The sequence below is a fragment of the Dermochelys coriacea genome, chromosome 7, assembly GCF_009764565.3.
Source record: "Dermochelys coriacea isolate rDerCor1 chromosome 7, rDerCor1.pri.v4, whole genome shotgun sequence".
NCBI classification, from domain to species: Eukaryota; Metazoa; Chordata; order Testudines; family Dermochelyidae; genus Dermochelys; species Dermochelys coriacea.
In genome coordinates, this window is record NC_050074.1 from 32,801,095 (window position 1) to 32,828,131 (window position 27,037).

Consider the following 27,037-nt stretch of genomic DNA (forward strand, 5'->3'; position numbering starts at 1 on the left):
GCTGTGCTCAGGATTTAGGACCCAAACTGGGGGTGGTCCCAGATTCCCTGTGCAGTAGCTGGGAAGGTTTGCACCAGCCAGTGACTACAGCTCTCTGTCCCCTTGCAGCGAAGCGTAAATCGGGCAGCTCCATCTCTGATGACTCCTTCACCTCCCCCCAGGGCCTGTTCACAGGCACTGACATGCTGACGGAGGTAAGAGACCCCACGCAGCCAGACCAAGGAGGGACAGGCCTCCCTTGCCAATACCCTCAGTGTCACCCCACTGAGAGGTGAGGGGCTGCAGGACCCTAATACTTCAAGCTATTTTTCAAGAGACAGCCTGGTTTGATGGCGAGAGTCCTGGGCTGCGAGTCAGGCCTCCTGGGCTGTGTTCCTGGGTCTGCAACTGACCTGCTGTTTGGGCAAGTTCCTTCCTTTCTCGGTGCCTCAGTTCCCCTCACCTGTTGTCACCTCAGACTGTGCAGCACGATGGGGCCCCAATCTCATTGTGGGCCTCTAGGCGCTACTACTGTAGCACTGGTCCACTGAGGCAGGACCAAGTAAATGCAAAGCATCCATGACAGGTGTTTGTCCAACCCGTTCTCAGAAACAGGCCTGACCAGTGCTGAGTAAAGCGAGACAGTTATCTCCCGTGTCTTACATATGGTACTCCCATTAATACAGCCCAGAATATTAGCCTTTTTCACAGCTGCATCCCATTGTTGAATCACATTCAAGTTGTGATCCACACTAACCCACGATCCTTTCCAGCAGCTCGACTGTCTAGCCAGTCATTCCCCATTTTATAGTTCTGCGTTTTTTTTTTCTTCCTGAGCGTAATACTTTACACTTGTCTTATTTTCATCTTGTTGATTTTAGCCCAGTTCTCCAATTCATCAAGGTTGTTTTGAATTCTAATCATGTCTTCCAAAGTGCTTGCACCCCCCACAACTTGGTGTCATACGCAAACTCTCTATTCCATTATCCACGTCATTAATGAAAATAATACCACGCCCAAGCCAGGCAGCCCCCTGCTAACTGCATCCCCCCAGTTTAACAGTGAACTGTAGCCAAGTACTCTTTGAGTTCAGGTTTTCATCCAGTTTTACAGTAATTCCATCTAGACTCCATTTCCTTAGTTTGCTTTTGAGAATGTCATATGGGACTGGGTCAAAAATCAAGATAAATCCCATCTTCTGCTTCCCCCTAGCCGCGAGTCCAGTCACCTTGTCAGAGAAGGAAATTAGTTTGGTTTGGCATGATTTGTTCTTGACAAATCCATGTTGGCTATTCCTTAATCTTCTAGGTACTTACAAATTGATTGTTTACTAATTTATTCCAATATCTTTCCAGGTATCAAAATTAGCCCAACTGGTCTAACTCCCTGCGTCCTCTTTTTCAAAATAGGGACTTCGTTTGCCCTTCTCCAGTTCTCTGTGAGCTCACCTGTCCTCCTTGAGTTCTCAAAGATAATTGCTAATGGTTCCAAGATTGCTTTTGCTTAGTTCCTTAAGCATCCAAGGGTGAATTTCATCAGGCCCTGCTGACTTGAATAAATCGAACTTAGGCCAAAATAGGGAAAGAACAGGTTAAAGAATATTTAGCTGTGTTCCTTTCCCCTTGTTAATAGTAGTTGTGTTGAGTATCTAGTCACCAGGAACATTTTTAACGATGAAGCAAACAATAACTAACTGTCTTGGGGCCCTGATTTTGATTGAGGCCTCTGGGTGTTACTATAACCCACATGCTAATAATCACAGGCTGCCCTGCAGTGCCGGCTCCTTGCTTTTGGTGGTTCCCCCTCCACCCTTCCCTTTTAACTCTTCTCTCATTCCTTGCAGATCTCGGATCAGACCCGCAGCCTCCCCCTCTCCTTCAGCTCCAGCCAGGGGAGCTCCAGTTCTTAAGGTGGCAGGACCGATGCCACAAACCAGACCCTCTTGCACATGATAATCTGTGTATTTTAGCTGGAGATGCCACCGCCAGGTGCTGTAATGTTGCTGCTACCGCCGCCGTCGGTAGAACATTCCCCTCGCTGAGGTTGTGCTCTGCGACTGGGGAATTTGTCCATCCCGTACTGAAATACATAAATGTTGATACCAAAATATCTCCCTGCCCCCATGCATCACCCCGACACACCACTTACTGTCTCTGAGACAGCCCTGTAGCGAGAGGAAGCTGCAAAGTGTTAAAAGAAGTGAAGAGAGATCCCCCTCACACGTGCATGCTTTCACAAGGGAGAATAGCGCCTCCTTGCGTGCATGCCGTTCTTTGCCTCTGGAGAGCCCAGTGGGATGATGCCCCAAGTGGTGAAAAGCATGAAAGGGAGCAGGTGAAAGTGCACCCTAACTTACCTGGGGAGTCGGAGCTGCACTGCCTGAAGAGCACACCCTGCTGGCCGTGGGTAGTACTATCGCAGTACCTGGAACCACTGGAGCAGAAAGCATCAAAGATCATGGTGGGGGCGTTGCTTCTCCCAGAAATCCCCAAATCCTAGCAGCCATCTGAATCAGGGACGGATGCTGCTTTTTTTAAACTGCTGTTTAACACAAAGAAGTCTAGCTTGGGCCAGATTCTGATCTCAATTATCATCTGTATCGATCTACTGGAGTAAATCTGGTTTCACAGGGCTCTATCTGGATTGTCTTGTGCCATTGTATATCCAGGGTTCTTTTTGAACTACTCAGGGATTGGGTTGCTTTGCTGAATCATCACGACACTGTTTAATCCTGGTTGCATTTCCTTCAGTGTTTTCTTAAACCTGTCATAGCTCTGCAAGAACCAAAAGATGCTGAAACCAAAGATTATTGATTTCCATTCAAAGGCGGGAGAGAGAATCCTTCCAGGAATTCAAATTCTGGGGGACACTTATTTAAAAGTGGGTGGGTCAAAGACTGGATTTATTTAGGAAGCAAATGTGTAAATAATTGGACAACTGCACTATTAAATGCTGTGCAAATGTTTGCAGTCTGCTCTGTTCTATACAGCAAGGGAGGATGTGCTGAAAGAGGGACAGAGGCAACTGATACTCTTGGATTGTGGGTGCATTTAAGGGGGTGTGATAATAGTGAGGGTGATTAAGCTTTGGAACAGTTGTCCAAGAATTGTGGACTGATTTTCCATTGCTGGCAGTTTTTACATCAGACAGGAAGACAGATGAGATGACATTAGTGTGCTCTTCTAGCTTTCAACGCTGTGACGATTACGTTTTGCCCATCTACATTACAAAGACAGCATTAAAACTTGCTAGTGCCTCAGCTGTATTAGTGCAAGGTTTGGCTCTATGAACAGATGAAAAACCCATGGCCCCCTGTTGTCAGTTATGTGTTTGCTGCAGTTGCAGAAGGCAAATGTGGGGTCCAGGCATCCGTTGCAGGCCCAAGGCTGCTGCAAGTGACCCTGTGTTTGCCAGCAGGCGTGATGGGATTTTATTTTAAATAGGTTACCCATGTTCCAGCAAAGAGGGCCATGGTACCTGAGCAGGAAAGCAGCCTGGGAATCGGTGGGTGCCTGGGGCGAAGGGATTCGTGCTCTCTCAGTACAGCAGCTGCAGAAAAAACAGTGACCAGAAGCAAGTTGGGAAAATTCCCCCTCTGCCAGGGTGGGTCGCAGAGCTGCCTCCTGTGTGAAGGGGCTAGTTTGAGTCCAGGCCCTGGGGAGACACCCCCTACTGGTGCTTCCAGCCATAACACCTGCAGCTGAAAAAGCTGTCCAGCGCATGAGCCTGTGGGACCAAGCACCTTTTAACCATAGTGAGAGTCTCCTATTGGTCATGGCTGTAGCCAATGGGGAGGCAGGAGCTGGGTACAAACTGTGCGAGCGAGCGGTGGCTGCGCAGCATCTGGAGCAAAGGAGGTGAGTGAGCTGGACCAGCGGGCGGGTCTGAGTGCACAGGGGCTGCTGCTGCTGGGGAGTCCTGGGCCCGACTCCGATGCCTTTCCCTTTCTCTCCTCCCAGCTGGGGCCCTCTAAGAGACTAGACTCTGTCTCTCTCTTTCTGGCTTGCTGTCTCTCCAAGACTCAACCCTCTCGTTTGTGTGTGTCTCTTTCATTCCTGCTGTGGCTAAGAGCCTAGACTCTGTGTGTGTTACTGTTGCTAAGAGACTAGACACTGTCTACCTCTTTCTGGCTTGCTGTGGCTAAGAGACTAGACTCACTCTGTGTGTGTGTGTCGCTTTCTGGCTTGCTGTGGTTAACAGCCTAGACATGCTCGCTCTCTGTGTGTGTGCATTTCTTGCTTGCTTGTTGTGGCTAAGAGACTAGACTCTCTCTCTTGGGGGTGTGTGTGCATGTCTCGTCTCTAAGAGACTAGCCACTCTGTGTGTGGGTGTGTGTGTCTCTCTCTCTAAGAGACTAGTCTGTAAAGTGTCTCTATGTCTCCTTAAAAGAGAATAGACTCTGTTTTTGATTTAAATACAGATCATTTAAAATTAATTTATTCCTACACGCTTTATATACAAGAAAAACTGCAGCACATACAGGAAGAATGCAATAAGCCACACAATCACAGGCCCCCATCTGCTTTTTACTGAGAAGCTGTACAGAATAAATACAGTAGAACCACAAGTTTGTGCATCTCTGCGGGTGAGTGTACCTGGTTGGTGGGGTGTCCTTATTGCTGATGTACGTATAAACTAAAATTCTAAGCGCATATGTACAAGCAAAAGCTGAAGCTTCCACTGCTCTGTTGCCTGTCAATCCAGCTTCCTGGCACCCAGTTTCATAGGTCCCTTTGCCACCTTCCTGTCTGCCCGTTTAGCTTCCATCTCCTTCTTCCGCTCCTCTCGCTTCTTGCGTGCTAATTCTACCCTGCTGAGCCCTAGGGAGACATAAGAATTCCCAGCTAGTACGAACGGCTGGATGGAACAATCATGTACAACTTTGCTTCTTCAGCAACTCACCCTGGTCAGAGTCCAGAGATTCCCAGTTTTCCTCTGTACCCCAGTCGCCAATGGCATCCATGCTTCTCTGAAGTTAGACACAGAATTCGAATTCAGGGGACTCCTTCACAGTTATGCACTACACTGGTGGAGGCACTCACTACACATTTATCTTTCCACACAGGAAGAGAAGGGAAGTAGCTAATCCCTAAACTGAGTGGGTATCCCACCCTGCCTTCCCCTGGAGCTTCAGTTAAACAGAGAGCAGGGTGATAACACTAGCCCTTCCCAGGCCTTTTGGGGATTTGTAGACCCTCCCCCCCCACAACAAAAAACAAAACATACAATGTCACCCAGGGAGTCAGTGGCAGAGCTGGGAATTGACACACACACACCCCATCCTTGATCATGAGACATGGAGAAACTTACCTGGGTCTCTGTTGTTGACTTCTGAATAGGGATTATGGAGAAGAAAGGATCTGGTTTCTCTACACTCGATGAGCTGTCCCAGTCATATTCGCTGGCCAGTTTGGTTCCTTCTGGTTGGGCCAAGGGAGCTTGCTGTGAGGGGGTCAGTTTCTGCACTGTCCTGGAACCAAAATCCTCCTCCCAGCTGTCCTCTGCCACAGAGCTTTGTCCCTGAGCGCCCCACTTCTTGTGACTCCATGTAGATCCAACCTCCCAACCAGAGCTGGTCCAGTCTGATTCCTGTTTCTTGGAGGAGCTGCTGGTCTGTTAATGATAAGGGAGACAGGGGCAGATTGATCAGAGCAACTGGAAGAGGACAAATGAGCTACGAGACAGGAAATGAAGGGTCTTCTGGACTAGTCATATCCTATCTGCAAGATTTAGAAGAGGTGACTTTGAGCGCCCAGGCTTAACAGATAAAGGCCAGGAATGGGAAAAGACCTGCCCGTCACCCTAGCCACTAGACCACACTGTCTTTCGTACTAGTAGGCACTTGAACAATGGTTATTCCCATCTGAGGGTCGTACGGTGACTAAGGCGAGAAAGATTGACAGTCTTAATTTAAAGACCACAATCAAATCGCCTTTTAACCTTCTCTGGGATAATTAAACAGGCTGAGCTTCTCAAGCCTCTCCCTAAAAAGTGGATTTTCCAGAGACAAAATCATTCTTATAGCTCTCTGCTGATCTTTTCCAATTTGACAACATCCTTTTTGAAGTGCAGACACCAGAACCAGACACAGTTATCCAGTAATGTCGTCACCACTACCATAAACAGAGGTGATGACCTTTTTTTTTTTTTTTTAACTCCTACTTGATATTCCCCTGCTTATACGTCCAAGATTGTTTGTGCCCTTTCAGCTCTAGCAATGCCCTGGGAGCGCTTGGTTATTTATCATGATATTCAAGTTCTTTTTGGTGTAACAGTTCCCTTGCCCCATTACAGTGATCTACATTTTTTGTTCCTAGATGTAATGATCCTTAGTTCTTATACAATACTTTTCATCAGTAGACTTCAAAGCATTTAACAAAGGATGTCATTATCCCCATTTCCCATATGGGGAAGCTGAGGCACAGATATTTGCCCAAGATCACTGATCAGGCTGTGGCAGATAGAATCATAGAATACCAGGGTTGGAAGGGACCTCAGGAAGACATCTAGTTCAACCCCCAACTAAATCATCCCAGCCAGGGCTTTGTCAAGCTTGACCTTGAAAACCTCACAGGAAGAAGATTCCACCACCTCCCTAGGTAACGCATTCCAGTGCTTCACCACCCTCCTAGTGAAAAAGTATTTCCTAATATCCAACCTAAACCTCCCCCACTGCAACTTGAGACCATTACTCCTTGTTCTGTCATCTGCTAACACTGAGAACAGTCTAAATCCATCCTCTTTGGAACCACCTTTCAGGTAGTTGAAAGCAGCTATCAAATCCCCCCTATTTCTTCTCTTCTGCAGACTAAACAATCCCAGTTCCCTCAGCCTCTCCTCATAAGTCATGTGCTTCAGCCCCCTAATCATTTTTGTTGCCCTTTGCTGGACTCTTTCCAATTTTTCCACATCCTTCTTGTAGTGTGGGGCCCAAAACTGGACACAGTACTCCAGATGAGGCCTCACCGATGTCAAATAGAGGGGAACAATCATGTCCCTCGATCTGCTGGCAATGCCCCTACTTATACAGCCCAAAATGCTGTTAGCCTTCTTAGCAACAAGGGCACGTTGCTGACTCATATCCAGCTTCTTATCCACTGTAACCCCTAGGTCCTTTTCTGCAGAACTGCTGCCTAGCCATTTGGTTCCTAGTCTGTAGCGGTGCATGGGATTCTTCCATCCTAAGTGCAGGACTCTGCACTTGTCCTAGTTGAACTTCATCAGATTTCTTTTGGCCCAATCCTTGAATTTGCTTAGGTCCCTCTGTATCCTATCCCTACCCTCCAGCATATCTACCATTCCTCCCAGTTTAGTGTCACCTGCAAACTTGCTGAGGGTGCAGTCTACGCCATCCTCCAGATCATAAATGAAGATACTGAACAAAACCGGACCCAGGACCGCCCCTTGGTGCACTCCGCTTGATATCGGCTGCCAACTAGACATGGAGCCATTGATCATTACCCGTTGAGCCCAACAATCTAGCCAGCTTTCTATCCACCTCATAGTCCATTCATCCAGCCCATACTTCTTTAACTTGCTGGCAAGAATACTGTGGGATCTAGGAATAGACCCGAGGATTCCTAAGTCCCTGTCTAGTGCCCTATCCACTAGGCCACACTATTGCCCCTACAACCTTCCCAGTTGGTATTAGCTTGAGGGTTACTCGCTCCCTCCCAGAGATCATGGAGACCAAATGCACCAGGAAGGGATACCTGCACTTAAGACAGCGTATGGTGTGGCATCAGAGTGAGAGCATGTGCGGAAAGCCACCTACCATCCTGGTCCCAGGCTTCTTCAACGCCAAGGCTGGTTCTGACCACTCCGGGGTGTTCCAGTCATCCGGGCTCGCCTGCCCTTTGGATTGCTCAGCCTCTTGCTACAAGCAACAGCACAGAAAATGAGGCACAGCACATGAGGAAGCAGAATCTCAAACCAGGCAGCAACAGAGCCTGCAGCTAATATGGCAGAAGTCACTGGATGAGGCTGTGGTGCATACTTGTCTGCGTATGAGCAGTGGCCAGTCTTGGAAAACATGCAACGCAGTTGATAGCTTGGTGATACATATATGTATTCTTTTCAGGGGAGCTATTGCAAGCAGCGCAGGGGAATTTGCTGCCTTCCCTTAATCTTTTTAACTACAGCACATTCTTGGGGCAGAATTGCTTCTGGGGAACTGGGCATGGGGCACTGGCATCTGGGCTGAGAAATCTGAAATGGGATTGCCCTGCATGCTGTTTGTGAACACCCCTGTCCCAGGACTGTGCATGCAGTGTAAATAAATAAGTTACACTAAAAAATTGCCCCCACTCTACTAATTTCCCCACCAGACTAGAAGCTCCCAAATCTGCTCAACTCAGCAGAGGGGGTTACAAGTCCTTACTCCAATCACTGAGGCAGCCCACCTGTCATCCTCAAACAAACTCTATTGCAGACGGAAGCGTGCTGCTCACCTCCAGGCTCCCCCAGTCCTCATCGTCCCATCTATCTGTGGAGTTCTCTTCTTCCTCGGTCACATCCCCCTCCAGATCCCACCTGCTGGATGGAACGGGAACTGCTGGCAACATCGCCGGGGAAGGGATGTTGCTGGCTCCTTAAAGACAAAAGCCCACACTATTAGAAGGTGTCCTTTTTCTGACAGTGGCCAGCACTGAGCGCTTCAGAGGAACTGTGCCCAAGTTTTCTCATAACTCCTATTACAGCTAGGGCTTGTCAACACAGGGACTGCTATGGCTATACTGGTAAATTTCCCCAGGGGATCCCTTCCAAATCCACGGAAGAAGCAATTAACCCACTTTATGTAGTAGAGACAGCTACAAAGAATGGAGGGATCAATCAATGCATATGGCAGGTCAGAGCCAAGACCGCAGGGACTAGGAGATCAGTTGTAGCCTGTGTGTGTTGGAGGCAAGAAGCCCAGGGAAGCACCGAGTAGATGAGAGAGGAAGCGAGGGACAGAGCTTCTTGGGCACAGAGTGGTAGACTCAAGGAGCTCCATCTATTTAGTGTAACACAGAAGGTTTGGTGGTAACCTGATCCCTGTTTGAGTTCCCACATGGAGAACAGAAATTTGTCAGTGTAACATACAAAGACCTAACAAGATCCAATGGCTGGAAGTGGAAACTAGAAAAATTCAGACAGGATATAAAGCACACATTTTTAATAGGGTGCAGAAAGAATTGAGTTAAATCAGTAAGCAGAAAACTTGGATTTAAATCATCAATTGTTAATCTTGTTTTACATTTGTACTTTTAAATTATTTGTCTAACCAAAAGTTATTTTCACTGATTGTAATCATTAAAACATGCTGATTTGCAACTACATATTGCCTTTACATTAAATGTGATGCTATTTTTTGCTAACCAGGTGGATGCACTACACATTTATTTAAGCAATTATATAGCTTAACATACATTTATTCAGATTCTTAATTCTTACTTATTATTATTTTAGAAATGGTGAATAACGAATTTCTTATTTATTAGGCGATTAACTGATCTATGGAATTCAATTAGAAATGAGCAAAACCAGCTTTTTAATTTTTGTACTAGCTAAATAAAACTATGTTAAATGTGCTGGAAAATGCAAGTTTATTAAAAACCTATTTTGTATTTAAAACTAATTGATTTATTATTCATAGACTGGAAAAGGAAAAACAAGCTTTCCTGCTTTTTCAACTCCCAATCAGTTTCTTAACTTCAAATAAACTAGTCATTGAACTGAACTTCTTGTATAAAGTGAAAAGAAGATATTCTCTCTGCATCTCCAGAAGAGCTATTGCTGTCAAAAGCTGGCTCAGTACTTCAACAAACTCTGGCTCCAGGTGCTTAGGTGGTGATTTCCACCAGTTAAGTGGTTTGATTTTCTTTAAATCTTTGGCACCACATATATATTGCTTAATATTATTTTTTTCATTTAATTTAAATGCTTGACTCTAGTATTTTTAGGTCTTAACACAGTTTATCAAGATTTCAAATTTAATTTTAAGTAGGTTTACTTTTTAATTAATTTAAATTAAAAAATCTGATTTCTTCGATTATTTTAATTTAAATCATTCATTTTTATCTACCATGACAGTGAGGGTAATAGAACAAGTTACCAAAGATCGTAGTGGATTTTCCATCGGTCAATTTTTAAATCAAGATGGGATGTTTTTCTAAAACACCTGCTCTATTTCAAATAGGAATTAACACAAGGAAATCCTATGGCCTGTCTTACAGCAGAGGTCAGACCAGATCATCACAAGGTCCCTTTCTGGCCTCAAACATCTGTGAAAAGCTCGCTAGAGGGGAAGATTTGAGGAGTTCTGAGCAGGAAAACTGCCTGCTGTTGTTGGGTTCTCCTGTGGTCAGGGAAACAGGACTTTGTGTGCATTCTTTATAAATAAACAAGATTACACCAAGATTAAAGTTGGGCAAAACAAAATTCAGCAAACGGTAAATTAGCTAAAATTGCATTTTGAGGGGCACTAAAATGATATACCTTAGCTTGCAAATAGTTTCAGTTAAAAAAAATGGATTTCTTTCCCCCCAAAAAATGTCAAAACTAAGAGTTTTGACACTTTTGACTTTTTGTTTAGAAAAGTTTCATTTACAAATGTAGCTAGATTGATTAAAAAATAAACAAACAAAAAGTGTTTTGTGTTTGTCATTTTGCTTCACGTGTTTTTTTGAGCTGAAACAGTTTTTTTCATTTCAGCAACCATCACCATCACCCCCGTCAAAAAAAATATCACATATTCGCTCAGGTCTAACTAAAAATATACCTGACTTGCGTCACTGATTTCCCCTTTTCTGGAAACTACCCTGCAAAGTCTCAAATACTGACCAACTGTTTGAGCCAAAGGGGCAGCCATCCTTATTATTATACCCTAGCTAGTCTTCTGTAGGTTAACTGCGTGTCATGCAAAAATGTATTTCCTTCTATCGCTTGAGATGGTGCTGCTGGCTTCAGTGCCATTTGCCACATGGCTACTCAATTCTTTGATGCCACTAAAGCCCAATTCAAGCTTTGAGATTACTACTGTGCAAAGACTGACCGATACTGGGTGGCTCCAGTGCACCTCCAGTGGGGGTTTCCACAGCTGTTTGTTCTACCGTGGTCCCAGTGTTTGTTCGGATTAGCTTCGACGTAAGCGATGAGACCCCTGTCACGGCCCAGCCTGCCCAGCTGGCAGCTGCTCCCATCCCGGGGCTGGTTGATGCTGCATGAACATCCTTCTCTGCAAAGGGAGCAGAAAGAAAAGGGGAAAAAACGTCCATTAGTTCTGTTTGGTGTTTAAATGCCTGAAAACTTCAGCACAGTATTAGGATCTCTCACCCAGTTCAGAGAGCTGAGATGGGTCTTCAGAGACGGTTTCTAGCTTAGTCACAAAGCTTCGAATGGCCTTGAAAGTCTAGGAGATTGAAGTTACTTTATTATTATATGCTGTAGAGATACCCCCTCCAGACAGTGGGAGCCCTTGTTGCACCAGTGACTGCACAGACCCCCAGCTGAGATTGGGTGCCGCCATCACACTGGACGCTAGAATGGACTCGTCCAAGATTGGAGGCCCCCGTTGTGCTGGGCATCAGAGCTGGAGGCTTGGAGTTGGCAGCTCTGCAAATTTCACTGCAGATCCAACTCACCTGATCCCTGACTGTCTTTTCAGGGTCAACTGTCAGTGCACAGAGAACCGGCAGGATTTTGAATGCACAGTCATTCATAGAATAGAAGTTGTGAGTGGCAGCAAATCCCAAGACGCCCGCTGCCCGGGAGGGAGCAAATGGGTCTTTTGTGGCACGGCTGAAGGCAGAGATCAAAACTCTTTGTCTAGTCTGGAAATAAGAGAATGGGCAATTTATTTTGTGTAATATGGTAGCACCCGGGAGCCCCAGTCACAGATCCATTGTGTTAGCCACGCACAAACACATAAAAAAAAAAGTCCCTGCCCTGAAGAGCTTTCAATGTAAATAGACTAGACAGACACAGGGTGGTAGAAAGGAAGATTATCCCTGTTTTACAGCCAAAGAACAATGAAGTGTTTTGCCCAAGGTTACACTGACTTTGTAAAAAGAAAAGGAGTACTTGTGGCACCTTAGAGACTAACAAATTTATTTGAGCATAAGCTTTCGTGAGCTACAGCTCACTTCATCGGATGCAACTGTTGACTTTGTAGCAGAGCCAGGAATGAAAGCCAGGCCTTCCAGGCTCTGGCCTGGTACTTTAACCACAAAACCCTCCTGTCCCCTCCTCCTGAAAGCTAGAGTGTTGCTGGGATCTACAATCCACAATTCCTCACTTAAAGATGGCCACAATCTTCCTCTGCATCATATGAAGCCTTGGTGGGAAATAGGCATTTTAAAGGGAAATCATCCTGGGAAAGAAACCAGGATCTGTGTCCCTATTTTCCCCATCCTGCCTGGCATTGGGTCCCTCTGGAGTGCAGGAAACGGTCTCACTACTCACGCTGGCATTGAGGTAAGGACCGATCTTTCCAAGGCACACAGTGGTGTTGCAACGAATGGGCCCCTGGTCATCCTTGGCCTGCAGACGGGCAAAGTGCTTCATCAGCTCCATATTGAGATTGTTCTCGTTCAGCTTGGGGGCCAGCAGCAGCATCGACTGTGAAGGGAGAAAAGAGGCTAGTCATTGGGTAATTCAGGTCTAATAATATCTAGCTCTTACATAGCACTTGTCATCAGTAGCTCTCAAAGTGCCTTACAAAGGAGGTTGGTACCATTATCCCCACTGTACACATGGGGAAACTGAGGCACAGGGCTGTTAAAGTGATTTGCCCAAGGTCACCCAGCAGGCAAGTGGGAGAGACAGGAATTTAACCCAGGTCTCCTGAGTCCCAGTCTAATGCCAATCCTTTAGGCCATGATGCCTCCCTAGCTCGTAGGATGTGTTGATAGCATGGCTAATAACAGGGAGTAACTCCTGAAGCATCCCTTGTTGTACAGCTATAGTAGGGCTTTTATCCTCTGTAGGACACTAGTATTATGCAACATTTATATTGCAATAGAACTTAGATGATTTGGGCCCCATTGTGTCAGGCACTGTACAAACAGAATAATTATAGCTGGATGAAACCTTTTTGACAAAACAGTTTTCTACAGAAAAACAGAGTCTAGTGGATACTGAAACAATGTGAGGGAACATGGTTTTCGATAAAATTCTCAATGGAAGAAAGTCAAAACTATTTGTTTAGACTGTTTCAAGTGTGTCTTTTAATTTTATTTAGTTTCTACTTCTATATTATAATAATTTTAATATTAGATTATATATATTGTATTGACTTACATTTAATATTTTGTAGCGTTTCGACAAACCAAACTATTTCAACATTACTGATACAAAATGAGAGGCTAAATGATTCACAGTTTCATTTTATTTCGCTAACTTTTATATTATATTAATTTTTAATTTATAGTATAATTTATATATTGTTTGGACATAAACTAAATGCTTTTACCTTACTAAAATGAAACAATTTGATATTATCAAAACAAAACGTTTCAATGGCTCCAAATCAAATTTTTTCAGAGCTTAACAACAAGTCTGTGGAAAATTTAGGAATCAGAACAAAAATCATTTTTGAAATGTCAGAATTTGCCACAGAACGGAAATTCCATTTCCCAGCCAACTCTAATAACATAGCACTCCCTGCCCCCAGAGAGCTTAACAAGAAGTCTGGACCCCATTGTTTCAGGCACTGTACAAACAGATAATAATGGTAGTATCTGTCCCAAAAATCAGGCAACAGAGTGACATCCCTTTGATCTGACAGTATGTCCTGCAGTGACAGACATTTCTATTGCCCTTTGTCTGTCAATGAATCCCCTTAGGATAGTGGCAAAGGTTGGGTTAAACCTCATTAAAACCTTGATTAAAGGTAGTTGTAAGAAGCTATTCAAGCTTTTTTATGGACTCAGAGCTGAAACATTAGGAGGCCTGCAAACAAAACATGTGTTTTGGCACATGTGAGGCCACTCAGGCACTTGAATTCAGGGGGCAGAGGGACTTCCCTAGGTATTGTTTTAGTAGAGGGGTGAGAGAAAAAAACAGCCAGGAAGCACCACACAGAGAAGCACTGAGAGAGGGCCCTGAGAAAATGCCAAGAGAGAGCTTTTGAGCAGAGTGCTGGCTGAAGCAGCTGGGAGCAAAGAAACTTCAAACAAAGAGATGTCCTGTTGTTTGATTCCTGCTGTGTTCAGAGAAATAGCACTTTGTAGATTCTTTGTAAATAAACAGGATTGCATCAAAGAAAACCTGATGCTATCATCAATTTCTCCTCCTAACCAAACAGCCTGCAGGACCCCAAATTTTGGCTAACCACTTGGGTCAAAAAGGGGTAACATCCAGCTCTTAACATTCATATATCTCAAAGCAGTTTACAAAGGAGGATCACTATCACTACCTGCATTTTTCAGATGGGGGAAACAGACAGGTGGGTGACTTGCCCAAGATAAGTGGCAAAGCTGGGAACAGAATCCAGGCCCAAGGGGGGAGGGAGGGGGAAAAGAGGACTCAGCTAGAGACATTGGAAAGGGGTCTAGTTTTCAGAGGGTGGGTGCTCAGTACTTTCTGCAAATCAGGTCTCTTTCTAAAAGGCATCTCAAATCAGGCAACTAAAATCACTAGTCACTTTTGACAAATCCTGGCCCAGGTCTCCTGAATCCTTGGTCCAAAGCACTATCCACAGACCATATTGCCTATCTATCCAGCCAGTGTACACAGCAGAAAGTGCACCCTCTGAAACTCTCAGGACTCAGGACAGACTTGTCTGAGGTTCTTTATGGGAAAGACTGTCCAGATCATGCAAACCAGTATTACATAAAACCTCCTCCCCATGCAGAGGTAAGAATTAGCAACAGGGTCAGACAAGATCAATAGTCCAGAATAGCATCATCCTCCCCCTTAACTCCACCCCATCAGCATCCTTCAAGGAGGAGGAACAGAGCAACCTTGAAATTGATTCCCAGGTTATAAAGTCAGAAGGGATCATTGTGATCATCTAGTGTGACCTGTATAACACAGGTCACAGACTTCTCTATGTTAATTCCTATTTGAACTAGAGCAGATTGTTTAGAAAAACGTCCCAGCTTGATTTAAAAATTATCAGTGATGGAGAATCCACCACATCCCTTGGCAAGTTGTTCCAATGGTTATTTATCCTCACTGTTAAAAACATGCACCTTATTTCCAGTCTGGCTTTTTCTAGCTTCAACTTCCAGCCACTAGATCTTGTTAGGTTTCAGAATAGCAGCTGTGTTAGTCTGTATCCACAAAAAGAAAAGGAGTACTTGTGGCACCTTAGAGACTATCAAATTTATTAGAGCATAAGCTTATGCTCAAATAAATTTGATAGTCTCTAAGGTGCCACAAGTACTCCTTTTCTTTTTGTAGATCTTGTTAGACCTTTCTCTGCTAGACCGAAGAGCCCATCAAAAAAGATTTTGTTGCCCATGTATGTACTTACAGACTGCAACCAAGCCACCCATTAACCTCTTTGATAAACTAAATGGATTGAGCTCCTGGAAGCTCTCACTATCAGGCAGGTTTTCCAACCCTTTAATCATTCTCCTGGCTCTTCTCTGAACCCTCTCTACTTTATCCACATATTTCTTGGAAGTGTGGACATCAGAACTGGACACAGTATTCCAGCAGTGGTTGCACCAGTGCCAGATACTGAGGTAACAGAACCTTCCTACTTGAAATCCCACATTTATACATCCAAGATCACATTAGCCCTCTGTTGTTCTACCTTCACAGTTTGCTCACGAATGGCCGGGTTGGTGTCCAGGAAGCCGTGCACAACATGGGGAAAGATCTGGGTGTTGACAGTGGGTTCATTGAGGTATTGGATGAAGTTTTCCATCTGTAACACACACACACACACACACACACACACACACACACACACACACACACACAAGTGCCGCCAGTCAGGACTTAACGTTTGGTGTAGTGCTGAGCAAGATCAATGTTAAAATTAGTCAAAATTAGCAGGGCTCCACACCATCTGGGGAGAGCCAAGAGGAGAACCCAGATGTCCTGATTCCCAATCTCCTGTTCTAAGCCCTTGACATCACACCTTTCCACAGCCAGGAACAGATCCAGAAATCCTGGCTCCAAGCCACCCCTGCAGCACGCTTCTTCCCACAGCTCGTCACAGAACCCAGGAGTTCTAATTCTCAGTCCCCTTGTCCTAACAACTAAGTGAAGTGATACTCTCTCCCAAAGCAGAACCCAAAAATCCAGTCTGCTAATTCTTTGATCTAGCACAAAACCACTCCCCTCTCAGAGCTGAGAGTAAAACCAAGGAGTCCCAATTCCCATTCTCCTTGGTTCTAACCACTAGACAGGCACCATTCCCCTCCCAGAGCCTGGAACAGAACCCAAAAGTTCAGACTCCCCGTCCCCTCCCTGTTCTAACAAGAACAGAAAAATACTGCTCCTGCTAACCCGTCTGAGCCCTGGGCCCGCCCAAGTGCACAGATGCGAAGCGAGGCTGATCACTGACCTGCTGCAGCAGCCGTATCCTCATGGCTCGGTCGGTGGAGGAGAACATTTTGACGATGACAGGAATGATCTTCTGCTGATACTCTTCAGCGTTCAGGAATTTCCCCACCTGCAACAACAGTGGAAGTTAAAGAGGAAGCTTTGATCCTGAAGGAGATGAGGGGCAAGCAAAGCTTTAGTGCGGAGACGGAAAGTGGTGAGGTGGGCCCATGAGCCTTCAAGAGATAAAATACTCCTAGCTGGGCCATACCAAGAAATTAATCTGTAGATGTTCCTTGAGTACTGACGTCAGCTCTTGGCATCATCTCCTCCATGGTCCATGTATCTTGGGAATGGAGTCCCCGTATTTCCACACACACACACCCTGCAAGGTCATGTGTCAGTTGATGAGGAATGTGTAGTATGGCATACCTCTCTGGCCTCAGTTTCCCTTTTCCTGGCATGAGGTGTGGTAAAATAGGGGAGGCAGGGGGAATGAGAGAGCACACAGAGCCCTGGCATGTTGAGAGAATCAAGGACTCTGATATAGGTGAAGTGAATGTAGCACATCCAGCCTGCCAAGAGAGGTGGGCATTGGAGGGAACTGAATGAGGGTGGTTCACAGGGCACTTGTGGGGGAAACGGAGAGATGCAAGGACCCTGGTGTATGCAACGTATGCAGCCTACAGAAACTACGAAGCGCGCAACTCCTTAATAGGGCAGTTTAGCCCTAAAATGCCTCTCTCCCGCAGGCACACCAACTTCAATGAGTCACAGGCTCAAATTGGTCCCTCTAGGGCTCTAGCCAACAGAGCAATAGTCTGTTCCCACTTTGAACTGTCCCTATAGGGTTACTTTGTGTTTGCCTGTCTCCTCCCTGATCTAGGAGATCTCCAGCACCAACTGCTCTCCCCTCCCCACAAGCAAAGTCTGCTTGCCAGCAGTCCTTGCTCACTCTGGGAACTAAAATCCTCAGAATGTCCAGAGACAGGAAACAGGCCTGTAGCCCCATCCCATCACAAGATGTAAACAGAGGAATGTCACCATTAGAACAGCAGCTCACCTTGAAGAGTGGGGTTAGGATGACAGCACCAGCATTACCAAACTCAAAGGCCATCAGCAACTGTGGGAGGATCTTGTGCCGGCAGAAATCTTCGGGGAAGGTGTCTAGGTTGTTGCTCAGCTCCTGGAAGAACTTCTGCCGTTCTGTTGGTTCCTTAATCTGCCGGGGCAGGGGAAAAGGGAAATGGGGTCACTGGGTCAGACTAGCCTGCTCCTCGCGGCTCCATTCTGCCCTTTGGGGCTGCCAACAAGAGAACCAATGCAATGGTGGTTTGGATGGTGCAGTCTCCTCTCTCACTAGGAAATGGTTGGAAATACAGCAAATTCTTGTTCTACCATATAGGGGCATGAATTTCCAGATCTGCTAACATGGGCTGGAGTTGAACCAGTGACTTAAAGCTGAAGTGGTCTTTATCTTATTTAACCCTGAACCAGCCAGTCCCTCCCACAACGTGGGGCCACATCAGAGCTAATGCTTTGTGGAATGAAAAGACACCTTACCCCTTCCCAACCCCCTAAGCCAACCAGTCCCCCTACCCTGCAGCAGGATTGATGCCGGTACTCTCTAGAGAGGAAAGGCCTCAAATCCCATTCCCCACCTCCCTGATCCAGCCAGTCTTCCCCTCAGAGCTGGTGCCTTCTGGAGGAGAAGGGCCTCATATCCCATTCCCCATCCCAGCCAGTTCCCTCTCAACCTCCCCCCAAAATTAATTGTGCTCCGGAAGCCACTTTTCCCCACCAAGCGAGCATATAACAGAGCCGAGACAAAGGTCAGTACTGCCCAAGGCAAGTTCAATGGGCTCATAAACCAATGCAGGGGGTCCTCAAGCCCCAGCAATTGATTGGACACTCTCTTGGGCACCTCTGGCCTACACAGAGGAGTTCTAATATTGTATTTTCCACCCCTCCTGACTGGGGGCGACAAGGCTACCAGCATCGCTCTCACCTGGATCTCTTCCAGGAAAAGGTTGGTCTCTACAAAGCTGTTCTTCATGAAGCCATTGGGGCCCCGGCAGTTCTGGAGGAACTTGGCAGGGTTGGGGCGGATTTTGGGGTTGGCCCCCACCAGTTCACAGTAGTGAGGGACCAGCGACTTGGGGATCTGGAGAGAGGATACACAGATTCTACAATCAGGAAGAGGTGTCCCTTGTGTGTTAAGTATTCGCTATGGATACTAATTAGCTTGGGATCTTTTCTGCTTGGATAGCAAACCAGTTGACAACAGCCAATGGATCTCATTATCCCTGTTTTAGGAATGAGGAAACTGGGGCACAGGGAAACAGGCTGAGCTGCCCAAGTTGACACAGCAACTCCATGGCAGAACTGGGAAGAGAACCCAGGAATCCTGACTCCTGTCCCCACCCCTCCCAAAGCTGGGGATAGAATCCAGGAATCCTGGCTGCTTCCCCTCCCCGACACTAATCACTAGACTTCCCATCCTTTCCCTCCCAGAACTGGGAGTAGAACCCAGGAGCCCTGACTCCCAGCCCCTCCTGCTAACCCCTAGACCCCACTCTCCCTAGAGTTCCCAACTCCCAGTCCTGTGCCCTATCTATTGCACTCTACTGCTATTCTACAGCACAACCACAAAACTCTTTACCAACCCATTTGAAATTGCACAGCTCCATAAGGGACTTCTTAAGGAATAGTAGCTGCACAGAGGCTGTGTAAAGCAGAGAGTGATCTGCAATCATTGTCATGCTCCTATAAGTTTGGCCAATAAACAAAACAGAAGGGCCACTATTTAGCCACAGGATGGACAGACACAGGGCAATATGCTACCAGTTCCCCACCAATGCACCCCTATAGAAAACTGCATTGACTCACCCTCACATTAACAGGGTGAAGCTGATGGTTAGCTCTGGGGCGTGTGGCCTAGCAAACTGGGACAAAGGAGACTTCAGTTCTATTCCTGGCTCTACCATTGGCCTGCTAGGTAACATCTTGCCCCCTCTGTGCCTTGGTTTCCCCATCTGTAAAATGGGAAAAATGAGTCTAACCTCCTCTGTAAAGTCTCTATGATCTACTGATGAAAAGTGCTACATAAGAGCTAGGATTTATTATTACTGAAGTCAATGGGTCCTGAAAGATACATTCTCCCCCCAGAGCATATTGTGAAACCCACCAGCAGTCAACTTTCCCTGCCCTTCTGGGAGTAACCCAGATCCACTCCATGTGATGCTCTGTCCCCTTCTAGCCATGGCTGGGCCACAGACAGAGGTTGATAAGTCTGCTACAGCCTGGCTCTTTTAGCGTACGTCACAGAGGCTCCTGATTCCGGGTTTGATTCCTGTTGCCAACAACCCACCCAGGGGTGTAATATTACAAGTAGAGGGATTGGAGCCAGGTGGATCTGCTGATTAATTACTTTGTCAGGCCCTATCAACAGAGCGGGAGGGAAGGGGAGTGACCACATTACCTTGCCGAGGGATCGCAAGGAGGACGGGCGGGGCAGGGTGCCATTGAAAACCTCCCAGATGAGGCAGCCAAGACGCCACATGTCTGCAGACCTGGCACAGCAGAAGAACCGATGTAACTTTCCCAACGATTTCCCCATGGGGAAGAAAAGTGCAACCCAGCTGTATTTTGCATAACATGATCCATACAAACTACACCCCCAAGACCCTTTTGGGTTAGGCAGAAGGGCTATGCAGGAAAACAAACAATAGAAGAACTTGAAATGAGACAGAGGTTCTTGCATGCGCATGCACACACACTGTCAAGAGGTGGCAGGGATTGGATACGCAGAACGGGGAGTAGAGGGGGATACAGAAATTCTGTTTGGAGACAAGTGTCTTGCGCACACAGAGAAGAAGCAGGTGCCGGGTGAACTGAGAGGAGAGCAGAGAGAGATGCAGGGAAGAGGATTCCTGAGGGCAAGGGGCTGCAGAGGAGAAGGCTCTTGCACATGAACACAGCGGGACACTGTGGAGAAAGAAAGACCAGGTCATGGAGGGTGACGGAGAAAGACCGCAGAATGAGTTAACAATGAGGAGGGTAATATGGAACTGGTCCCTGAAATAACAATAAAACCCCAGCAATGCATGTACAGAACAATAAGCAGAGCTCAAAGCCTCTCCCTTCTAGAACCTGGGCTTTGTTAGTTATTGGGCTCAGTGCAAGAATCACAGGGAGAAATTCTCTGGCCTGTGTTAAACAAGAGGTCAGACATAATGGTCCCTTCTGGTCTTAACATCTACAAATCTATTTGTATTACGGTCATGTCTAGAGAGGCCCCGACAGAGATTGGGAGGCCTCTGTCGTGCTGGGTGAGCTGCAGACCTCACTCAGCTGAGATCAGGGGGCCCATCGTGCTTGGCACTGCACAGTCACACAGCGAGAGAGAGTCTCTGCCCCCAAAGAGCTTACAGTCTAACTAGATAAAAGGGTGGGAGGAGATTAATGGGCCCCGCCCCATCTCCCACTCACCATTTCTCCCCAGGGATTTTGCTGTTATCTGTTTTCTCTGGTGGGTCGTATCTCTCCAGCTCAGGGATCCCTTTCCGAGGAGAGGTGTTGTCACCCTGGGTCGAGTACATGTAATCCAGGCCACCCAGCTTCCACTCACCAGCGCGGTCCACAAAAACAGCAGCCATGCACACATTATTGTGGATAAGGTTGCAATCATTCACTAGGAAGCTGAGCGCTTTCTGGAAAGGCAAGGGAAGGACAAGTGAGAGGAGCAGTCAGCTGGCAGCCCTGTGAGAGGAATCTTAGAGACAGAATGGTCTAGTTGAGGGGTGGGATTGGGAGTCAGAACGCCTGAGTTCCATTCCCAGTTCTAGTACAGGAATGGGGTCTGGTGGGTTAGAGCAGGGGCGTCTGGGAGCCAAGGCTCCTGGGTTCCATTCCTAGCTGTAGGTCATGAGTGGTAGCTGTGAGAGAAGGGGGGGGGCTGGGAATAAGGACTCCTGGATTCTATTGCCAGCTCTGCAACTGATTCCCTGTGTGCTTTTGGACAAGTCACCTTCCTTTCCCACACCTCAGTTTCCCCATCTATAAAATGGGGATAACGTTATTCACTTGACTCATAGTTGGTTTACCCCAGCATCCTGGATTAGACAATATGATACCATAGTGGGGAATGGCAGACCTCAGTTGGGTCTAACCTGGACAGTTCTACCCTGGACAGATCAAGGGATCACTGGCAGGACAGCAGCCCTCAACAGCTATACCTGGTTAAAGAAGAAGCAGAAGAGGTGTGTTCTGTCTGGGCACAACTCGAAAACTTAGCAGGGCACAGCAAAATAAATTATCATTATTACTAGGGCAGCACATTGGTCCATTAGAATTAGGCTTGGAAAGATTAGATTTTTATCGGTAAATCTCAACTTCACTGTACACCCAACCCAAGGAAAAAATATCCCCTTCAATAACAGAAATTTACAGGTAGGCAAAGTAAGAAAAATGCTGTTTAAGCACATAGTAGAGTTTGATTAAAGGATATTTACTTTTTATAGTCTGACGTGAAATTGACAGCTTGTTTTAACGGCTATGAAGCCTTAACTCTTTGAATCGCAACATCTACTGCCATTAAATAATTAGCCTGAGACCCCTATTGTCTAACCCCATTCCCACAATTTCCAGCAACTGTGAAAATTTAAAATCAATAAAAATTGAAAAACAGGTTAAAAATAAAGATCAATATTATCTGTCAAAATTATAAACAATAAAAATCTAATTCTGCCACTTTTAATGAAAACTGAGGGGCTGTGGGCAAATGAGTTGGTGATTTAGGATTTTCTATACAGGCACAACCCATCTGCTTGAGATCACTGTATCTTACCACAATCTGATGGAGGCCCCACGATATCTCCTGTTCATTTAACCCTCCAGAATCTGCTTTCGACTTCAGGTAAGTACTCAGAGATGTCACAGGCTCTGTCACCACGTGCAAACATTTCTCTGTCTATCCCCGCCCCCGCAAAAAAAACACCATGTTTCTTTTTGTTACAGAAGCACCCAGAGGCTCCAAGTGAGATCGGAGCCCCTTTGTGCTGGGCACATTATTAGTAGTATTACGATAGCATTGTAGCCCCAACCAAGATCAAAAGGTCCTGTTGGACCTGGCGTTGCACAAACCACCCCCACAAATGAGATCGGGGTCCTGTCGGGTAGGACGCCACAGAGACCCCCGCAACTGAGATCAGAGAGGCACTGAGCAGCCCACCCCCCACCTGAGACTGGAGACCCCTGTTGTATCAGGCACTGCACAATCCCCATCCAACTGAGATTGGGGCTCTGTTGTGCCAGGCACTGCACAACCCCTTCTAACTAAGATCGGGGCCCCCGTTGTGCCAGGCACAGCACAACCCCCCCCCCCCAACTGAGACTGGGGCCCCTGTTGTGCCAGGCACTGCACATCCTTTCCCCCACTAATTGAGATCAAGGACCCCTTAGTGCCAGTCACTGTGCAGAATCTCCCACCCAAAATAGGGGACTGCCTCCATCCCAGGCACTGCACAGACATCCCCCCTCAACAAGATCAGGGACCTCCATTGTGCCAGGCTCCACACAGATCTCCCCACAAATGAGATCAAGGGACGCTTACTGCCAGCCACTGCACAGACACCACTGCCCTCTCCTCATTAGGGGGTCCAGCATGCAGTCCCTGGCATGGCAAAAGGCCCAGATCTCAGTCAGGATCCATGCGATGCCCTAAAGAGATCTCCAATCTTGTTCAGGGTTGCTGGGGCCTACCATAATACAACTAAACAGATAATAAATAAATGCATCCACTATAGGAAGACAAAAGTGTAATACACTGTGCTGTCCCACTGCAAGGTGAACATGTCGGGTGACACTGCTTTAGCCAGATTCAGGATTTGCTGCAGTTTCATAAAGGCAGTAGATAAATAACATAACTGCATACAGTATCAATCCAGCACCCTAAGCTTTGGTGTTTTTCAGCCTAGGAAACACACTCTGGGACAAAAAGAAAAGGAGTACTTGTGGCACCTTAGAGACTAACAAGTACTCCTTTTCTTTTTGCGAATACAGACTAACACGGCTGCTACTCTGAACTCTGGGACAGAAATCATTCTTTACTCTGCACCCTTTACTCTGTGCCATTCTGGGGCAGAGATCACCCTTTACCCTGTGTCAGATGTGATACAAATCCAGCCCTGTTCAGGGCCTCAAACATCACCGCAATGCGAAATCATAATCATCAAAGACTGTAAACATAGCCACAATACGAAATCATAAATATAATGGACGGTAGGTACCGCCACAAATAAAAATCATTAACAGTACCTCCAATCCGTCGATGTAGGACAGAATATTGGGGTGCCGGAGGGTTTTAAAGCGTTTGAAAGCTGCCTTGGCGACCTGTGTCTGTTCATCTGAATTAGGTTTAACTTCATAGACGAAAACGGATACCAGATCCCCTGTGGTCTGAAGAAAAACAAAAAAGTGTTATGTGCTATTTATTTAAGGGTGTCTATGATCCTTAGTATCTGAGCAGTGCTATTTTCCCCAATGTACAGATGGTGAAACTGAGGCACAGAAAAAGGATGTGAAGCTTGCAAGAAGCTGAGAATGGGTGCCAGGGGATGGATGGATCACTTGATGATTGCCTTGTTCTATTTATTCCCTCTTAAGCACCTAGCATTGGCCACTGTCAGAAGACAGGATACTGGGTTAGCTGGACCTTTGGTCTGAGCCAGTATGGCCATTCTTATGTTCTTACTTGCCCAAGGTCACATGGGGAGTCTGTGGAATTGAACTGAGGTCTCCTGTGTCCCATGCTGGCATCCAAATTGCTGGTTCACCTTTCCTCCCTTGTGGGACAGAGGTTGGCCGGAGATGGGGAGTCAAGGACGGTCTGTTTGGGAGAGGCAATGTAGACTAGTGAACAGACCACTGCACTCACAAGACTTGGGTTCTATTCCAGGCTCAACTACTGGCTTGCTAGATGACATTTGTCAAGTTCCATCCCCGCTCTGTGCCTCAGCTTCCCCACGTGTAAAATGGGGATAATGATACCAACTTGCTTTGAAAAAGGGTTTTGTGATCTACTGATGAAAAGCTCCATATCAGAGCTAGGTATTAAATAATTATTACTATTATTATTATTATATGGACCCTATAATGAGAATAACTGTGTCTGCCTCTGGGTGGAACACGGCAGCCACTTTGGAAGCGGGCTAAACCCTCCCATTTACATGCTGCTGTTTGTCCCCTGACCCTAGGGACTACAAGTAGTACTAGATCCTTGGATGTCCCCCAGCTATTTTGGAAAGTGGTGGGGGGGTGGGGGGGTGGGGGGGAAACCCTTGAGACTAAGGAGGAACTAGAGAAGCCCACAATTGGGGTTCCCTGGGCCCTTTATTTTTGGGGATGCTCAGGATTGGGGAGAGCTTGGAGGAATCCTGAAAATCCTTGTTATCGGGGGAGGAAGAGCCTAGAGGGCCACCTGAAACGACCTTCCATCGTAGTGGGCGCCCCTGGAACTCCCTCTATCCTTGATAACGGTATCTGAGTGGGGGCTTGGATCACACCCTTCCATAAACCAGGGGAGAAGCAAAACTCTGGGGATCATTAAACACCTCTTCTGTTCTAGGGGGTCCTGGAAACTCTGTCTTCGTCCAAGAGCTCTCTGAAAGTCCCCTTTTACACCCAGAGCAGGGTTTGAAACCCTCCCCCCCATACTCCACCTCTAGGTCAGGCTGGGGAAGAGAAGCCTGGATACCCTCTACACCCCGGCCTCGGGATGAGGGCCTGGAAACCCACTCCTGAACCCCGGGCTTGGGGGGGGGCTGGAAACCTCCCTCCCCGCCGTACCCCTGGCTGGGGAGCCTGGAAACCTCCCCCCGTTTCCTGGGTTGGGGACCTTGGAACCCCCCCGTACCTCGGGCTGGAGAGGGGGAGGCCTGGAAACCTACCTCCCCCCCGTACCCCTGGCTGGGGAGCCTGGAAACCACCACCCCCGTACCCCGAGCTGGGGAGGGGGAAGCCTGGAAACCTCCCCCTGTGCCCCGGGCTGGCGGTCCCGGTGGCGGCGGCTCCAGGCTAGGGAGGCCCCGCCACGTCAGGCGAGCAAAGGCCGGGCCGGGCCGGGCCCAACGGGGGGATTCACCTTCCTCCTGCCCCGGTGCAGCTGCCAGGGCCCCGCGGGCTCTCCCCGCTCCGCGCCCGCCTCCGCGCCGAACTCATAAGGGAAATCCCGGACCGGGTCCCGGGAGAAGAACCACATCGTCCGGCCGGGCCGCTCCGGGACCGGAATCCGGCTCCAGCGGGCTGCGCGGCGCGGACGGGCCGCCAGAGGGCAGCAGAGAGCGCGGCGCGGGGGGCGGGGAGGGGCTGGGGGCAGAGCAGGGGAGCAATGATGCGGGGCGGGGGGCGGGGAGGCCTGGCGCAGAGCTAATCCCGGCGGCTGCCCCGGCCGCCCCCCAGCGGCCGCAGATTCTGGGAGGGTGCAGAGGGGCCTCCTCGGCCGCTGGCGCACCCCACCGCTCCTGCCGGCGGCCGCCTTTGCTTTGCCGGTGGAGCTGTCCAGGCACAAAGAGGAGACCTGATTGTCCACAACGTCCCACGGCAAGGGAGTGACAGCCTGGGAATGGGACCCAGGAGTCCGGCCTCCCAGCCTTTGCTCCAACTACTAACCCCGACTCTCCTCCGTGAGTCAGGAATAAAACTCTGACTCCCAGTGTCTGTTCTAACCCTCAGATCACCACCACCACCCCCAACATTTTTTGTGGGGAACCTTTTTATTTTTTTAGTATAACTGAGAAATTAGGTGAGTTCTGTGCCTAGCTGTGCTGGGTGACCTTGGACAAGACATTTCATCTCCGTGCATCAGTTTTCCCCTCTGTAAAATGGGTATAATGATACCAACCTCCCTTGTCAAGCACTTTCAGATCTAGAGATGCTATCTAAGAGCTAGGTATTATTGTGAAGCTTGACTAGACTAGAAATACAGAGCAAATTTTTAACAGGGAAGGTGATTAACTACTAGAATAGTTGGCCTTGAGCTGTGGTGGATTTTCCATCACTTGGAGTCTTTTAATCAAGGCTAGATTTTTTTTAAACAATCTGTTCAAGGGCAAACAGAGATTATTAGCTTGATGCAGAAATTACTTACTATGTGAGGTTCTCTGGCCTGTGTTATACAGGTGGTCAGACTAGAGGATTATAAAGATCCCTTCTGGTCTTAAAATCTATGAATCTGCACCTTTTTTCTATCCCAGGACATTGATTCACAGAAAAAAATCAATTGCGGGCCACACACAAGTAAAAAGCAAGGGTCTGATCCAAAGCCCCCCACTCCACCCCACCCCACCCCAGGCTAGTTCCCCAGCCCCAGAGGAGTGCTGGGAGACATGCAGCCCCAGCCTCCCCAGCCCCAGCGTGCCAGGAAGGTGGGCACCATATGGCCCCAGCCCCAGAGCACGGGGAAGATTTGTGGCGCACGACCACAGCTTCCCCAGTCCCAGAATGCTAGGAGGGTGGGTGGGCAGCACTGCCACAGCCTGCCCAGCCTCAGCTGGAGCACAGGGGGACTGGAGGAGCT

The 27,037-nt window shown here is 47.5% G+C and overlaps 2 protein-coding genes across 2 annotated transcripts in view; one reads left to right on the forward strand and one right to left on the reverse strand.

Annotated features, from left to right (window-relative positions):
* Positions 1 to 3,419, forward strand: part of CDC42BPG (CDC42 binding protein kinase gamma) — a 62,909-nt gene extending 59,490 nt beyond the window's left edge. The window contains exons 35-36 of the mRNA XM_038409333.2: positions 109 to 194; positions 1,823 to 3,419. Coding sequence (XP_038265261.1) covers positions 109 to 194; positions 1,823 to 1,888 — 152 coding nt within the window. The 3' untranslated portion in view covers positions 1,889 to 3,419. The remainder of the gene's footprint in view (positions 1 to 108; positions 195 to 1,822) is intronic.
* A 981-nt stretch (positions 3,420 to 4,400) lies between these two features.
* SCYL1 (SCY1 like pseudokinase 1) lies at positions 4,401 to 25,972 on the reverse strand. Its single transcript, XM_038411270.2, has 18 exons — positions 25,604 to 25,972; positions 23,779 to 23,919; positions 22,310 to 22,432; positions 20,953 to 21,173; positions 19,943 to 20,033; positions 18,470 to 18,625; positions 17,525 to 17,683; positions 16,484 to 16,591; positions 15,725 to 15,838; positions 12,424 to 12,579; positions 11,604 to 11,792; positions 11,296 to 11,371; positions 11,015 to 11,197; positions 8,430 to 8,569; positions 7,754 to 7,855; positions 5,290 to 5,592; positions 4,882 to 4,948; positions 4,401 to 4,799 (listed from the first exon to the last, which is right to left on the reverse strand). Exons 1-18 carry the CDS (start codon positions 25,718 to 25,720, stop codon positions 4,675 to 4,677), a joined length of 2,571 nt encoding a protein of 856 aa, XP_038267198.1. The 5' UTR covers positions 25,721 to 25,972; the 3' UTR covers positions 4,401 to 4,674.
* Positions 25,973 to 27,037: the final 1,065 nt, after the last annotated feature.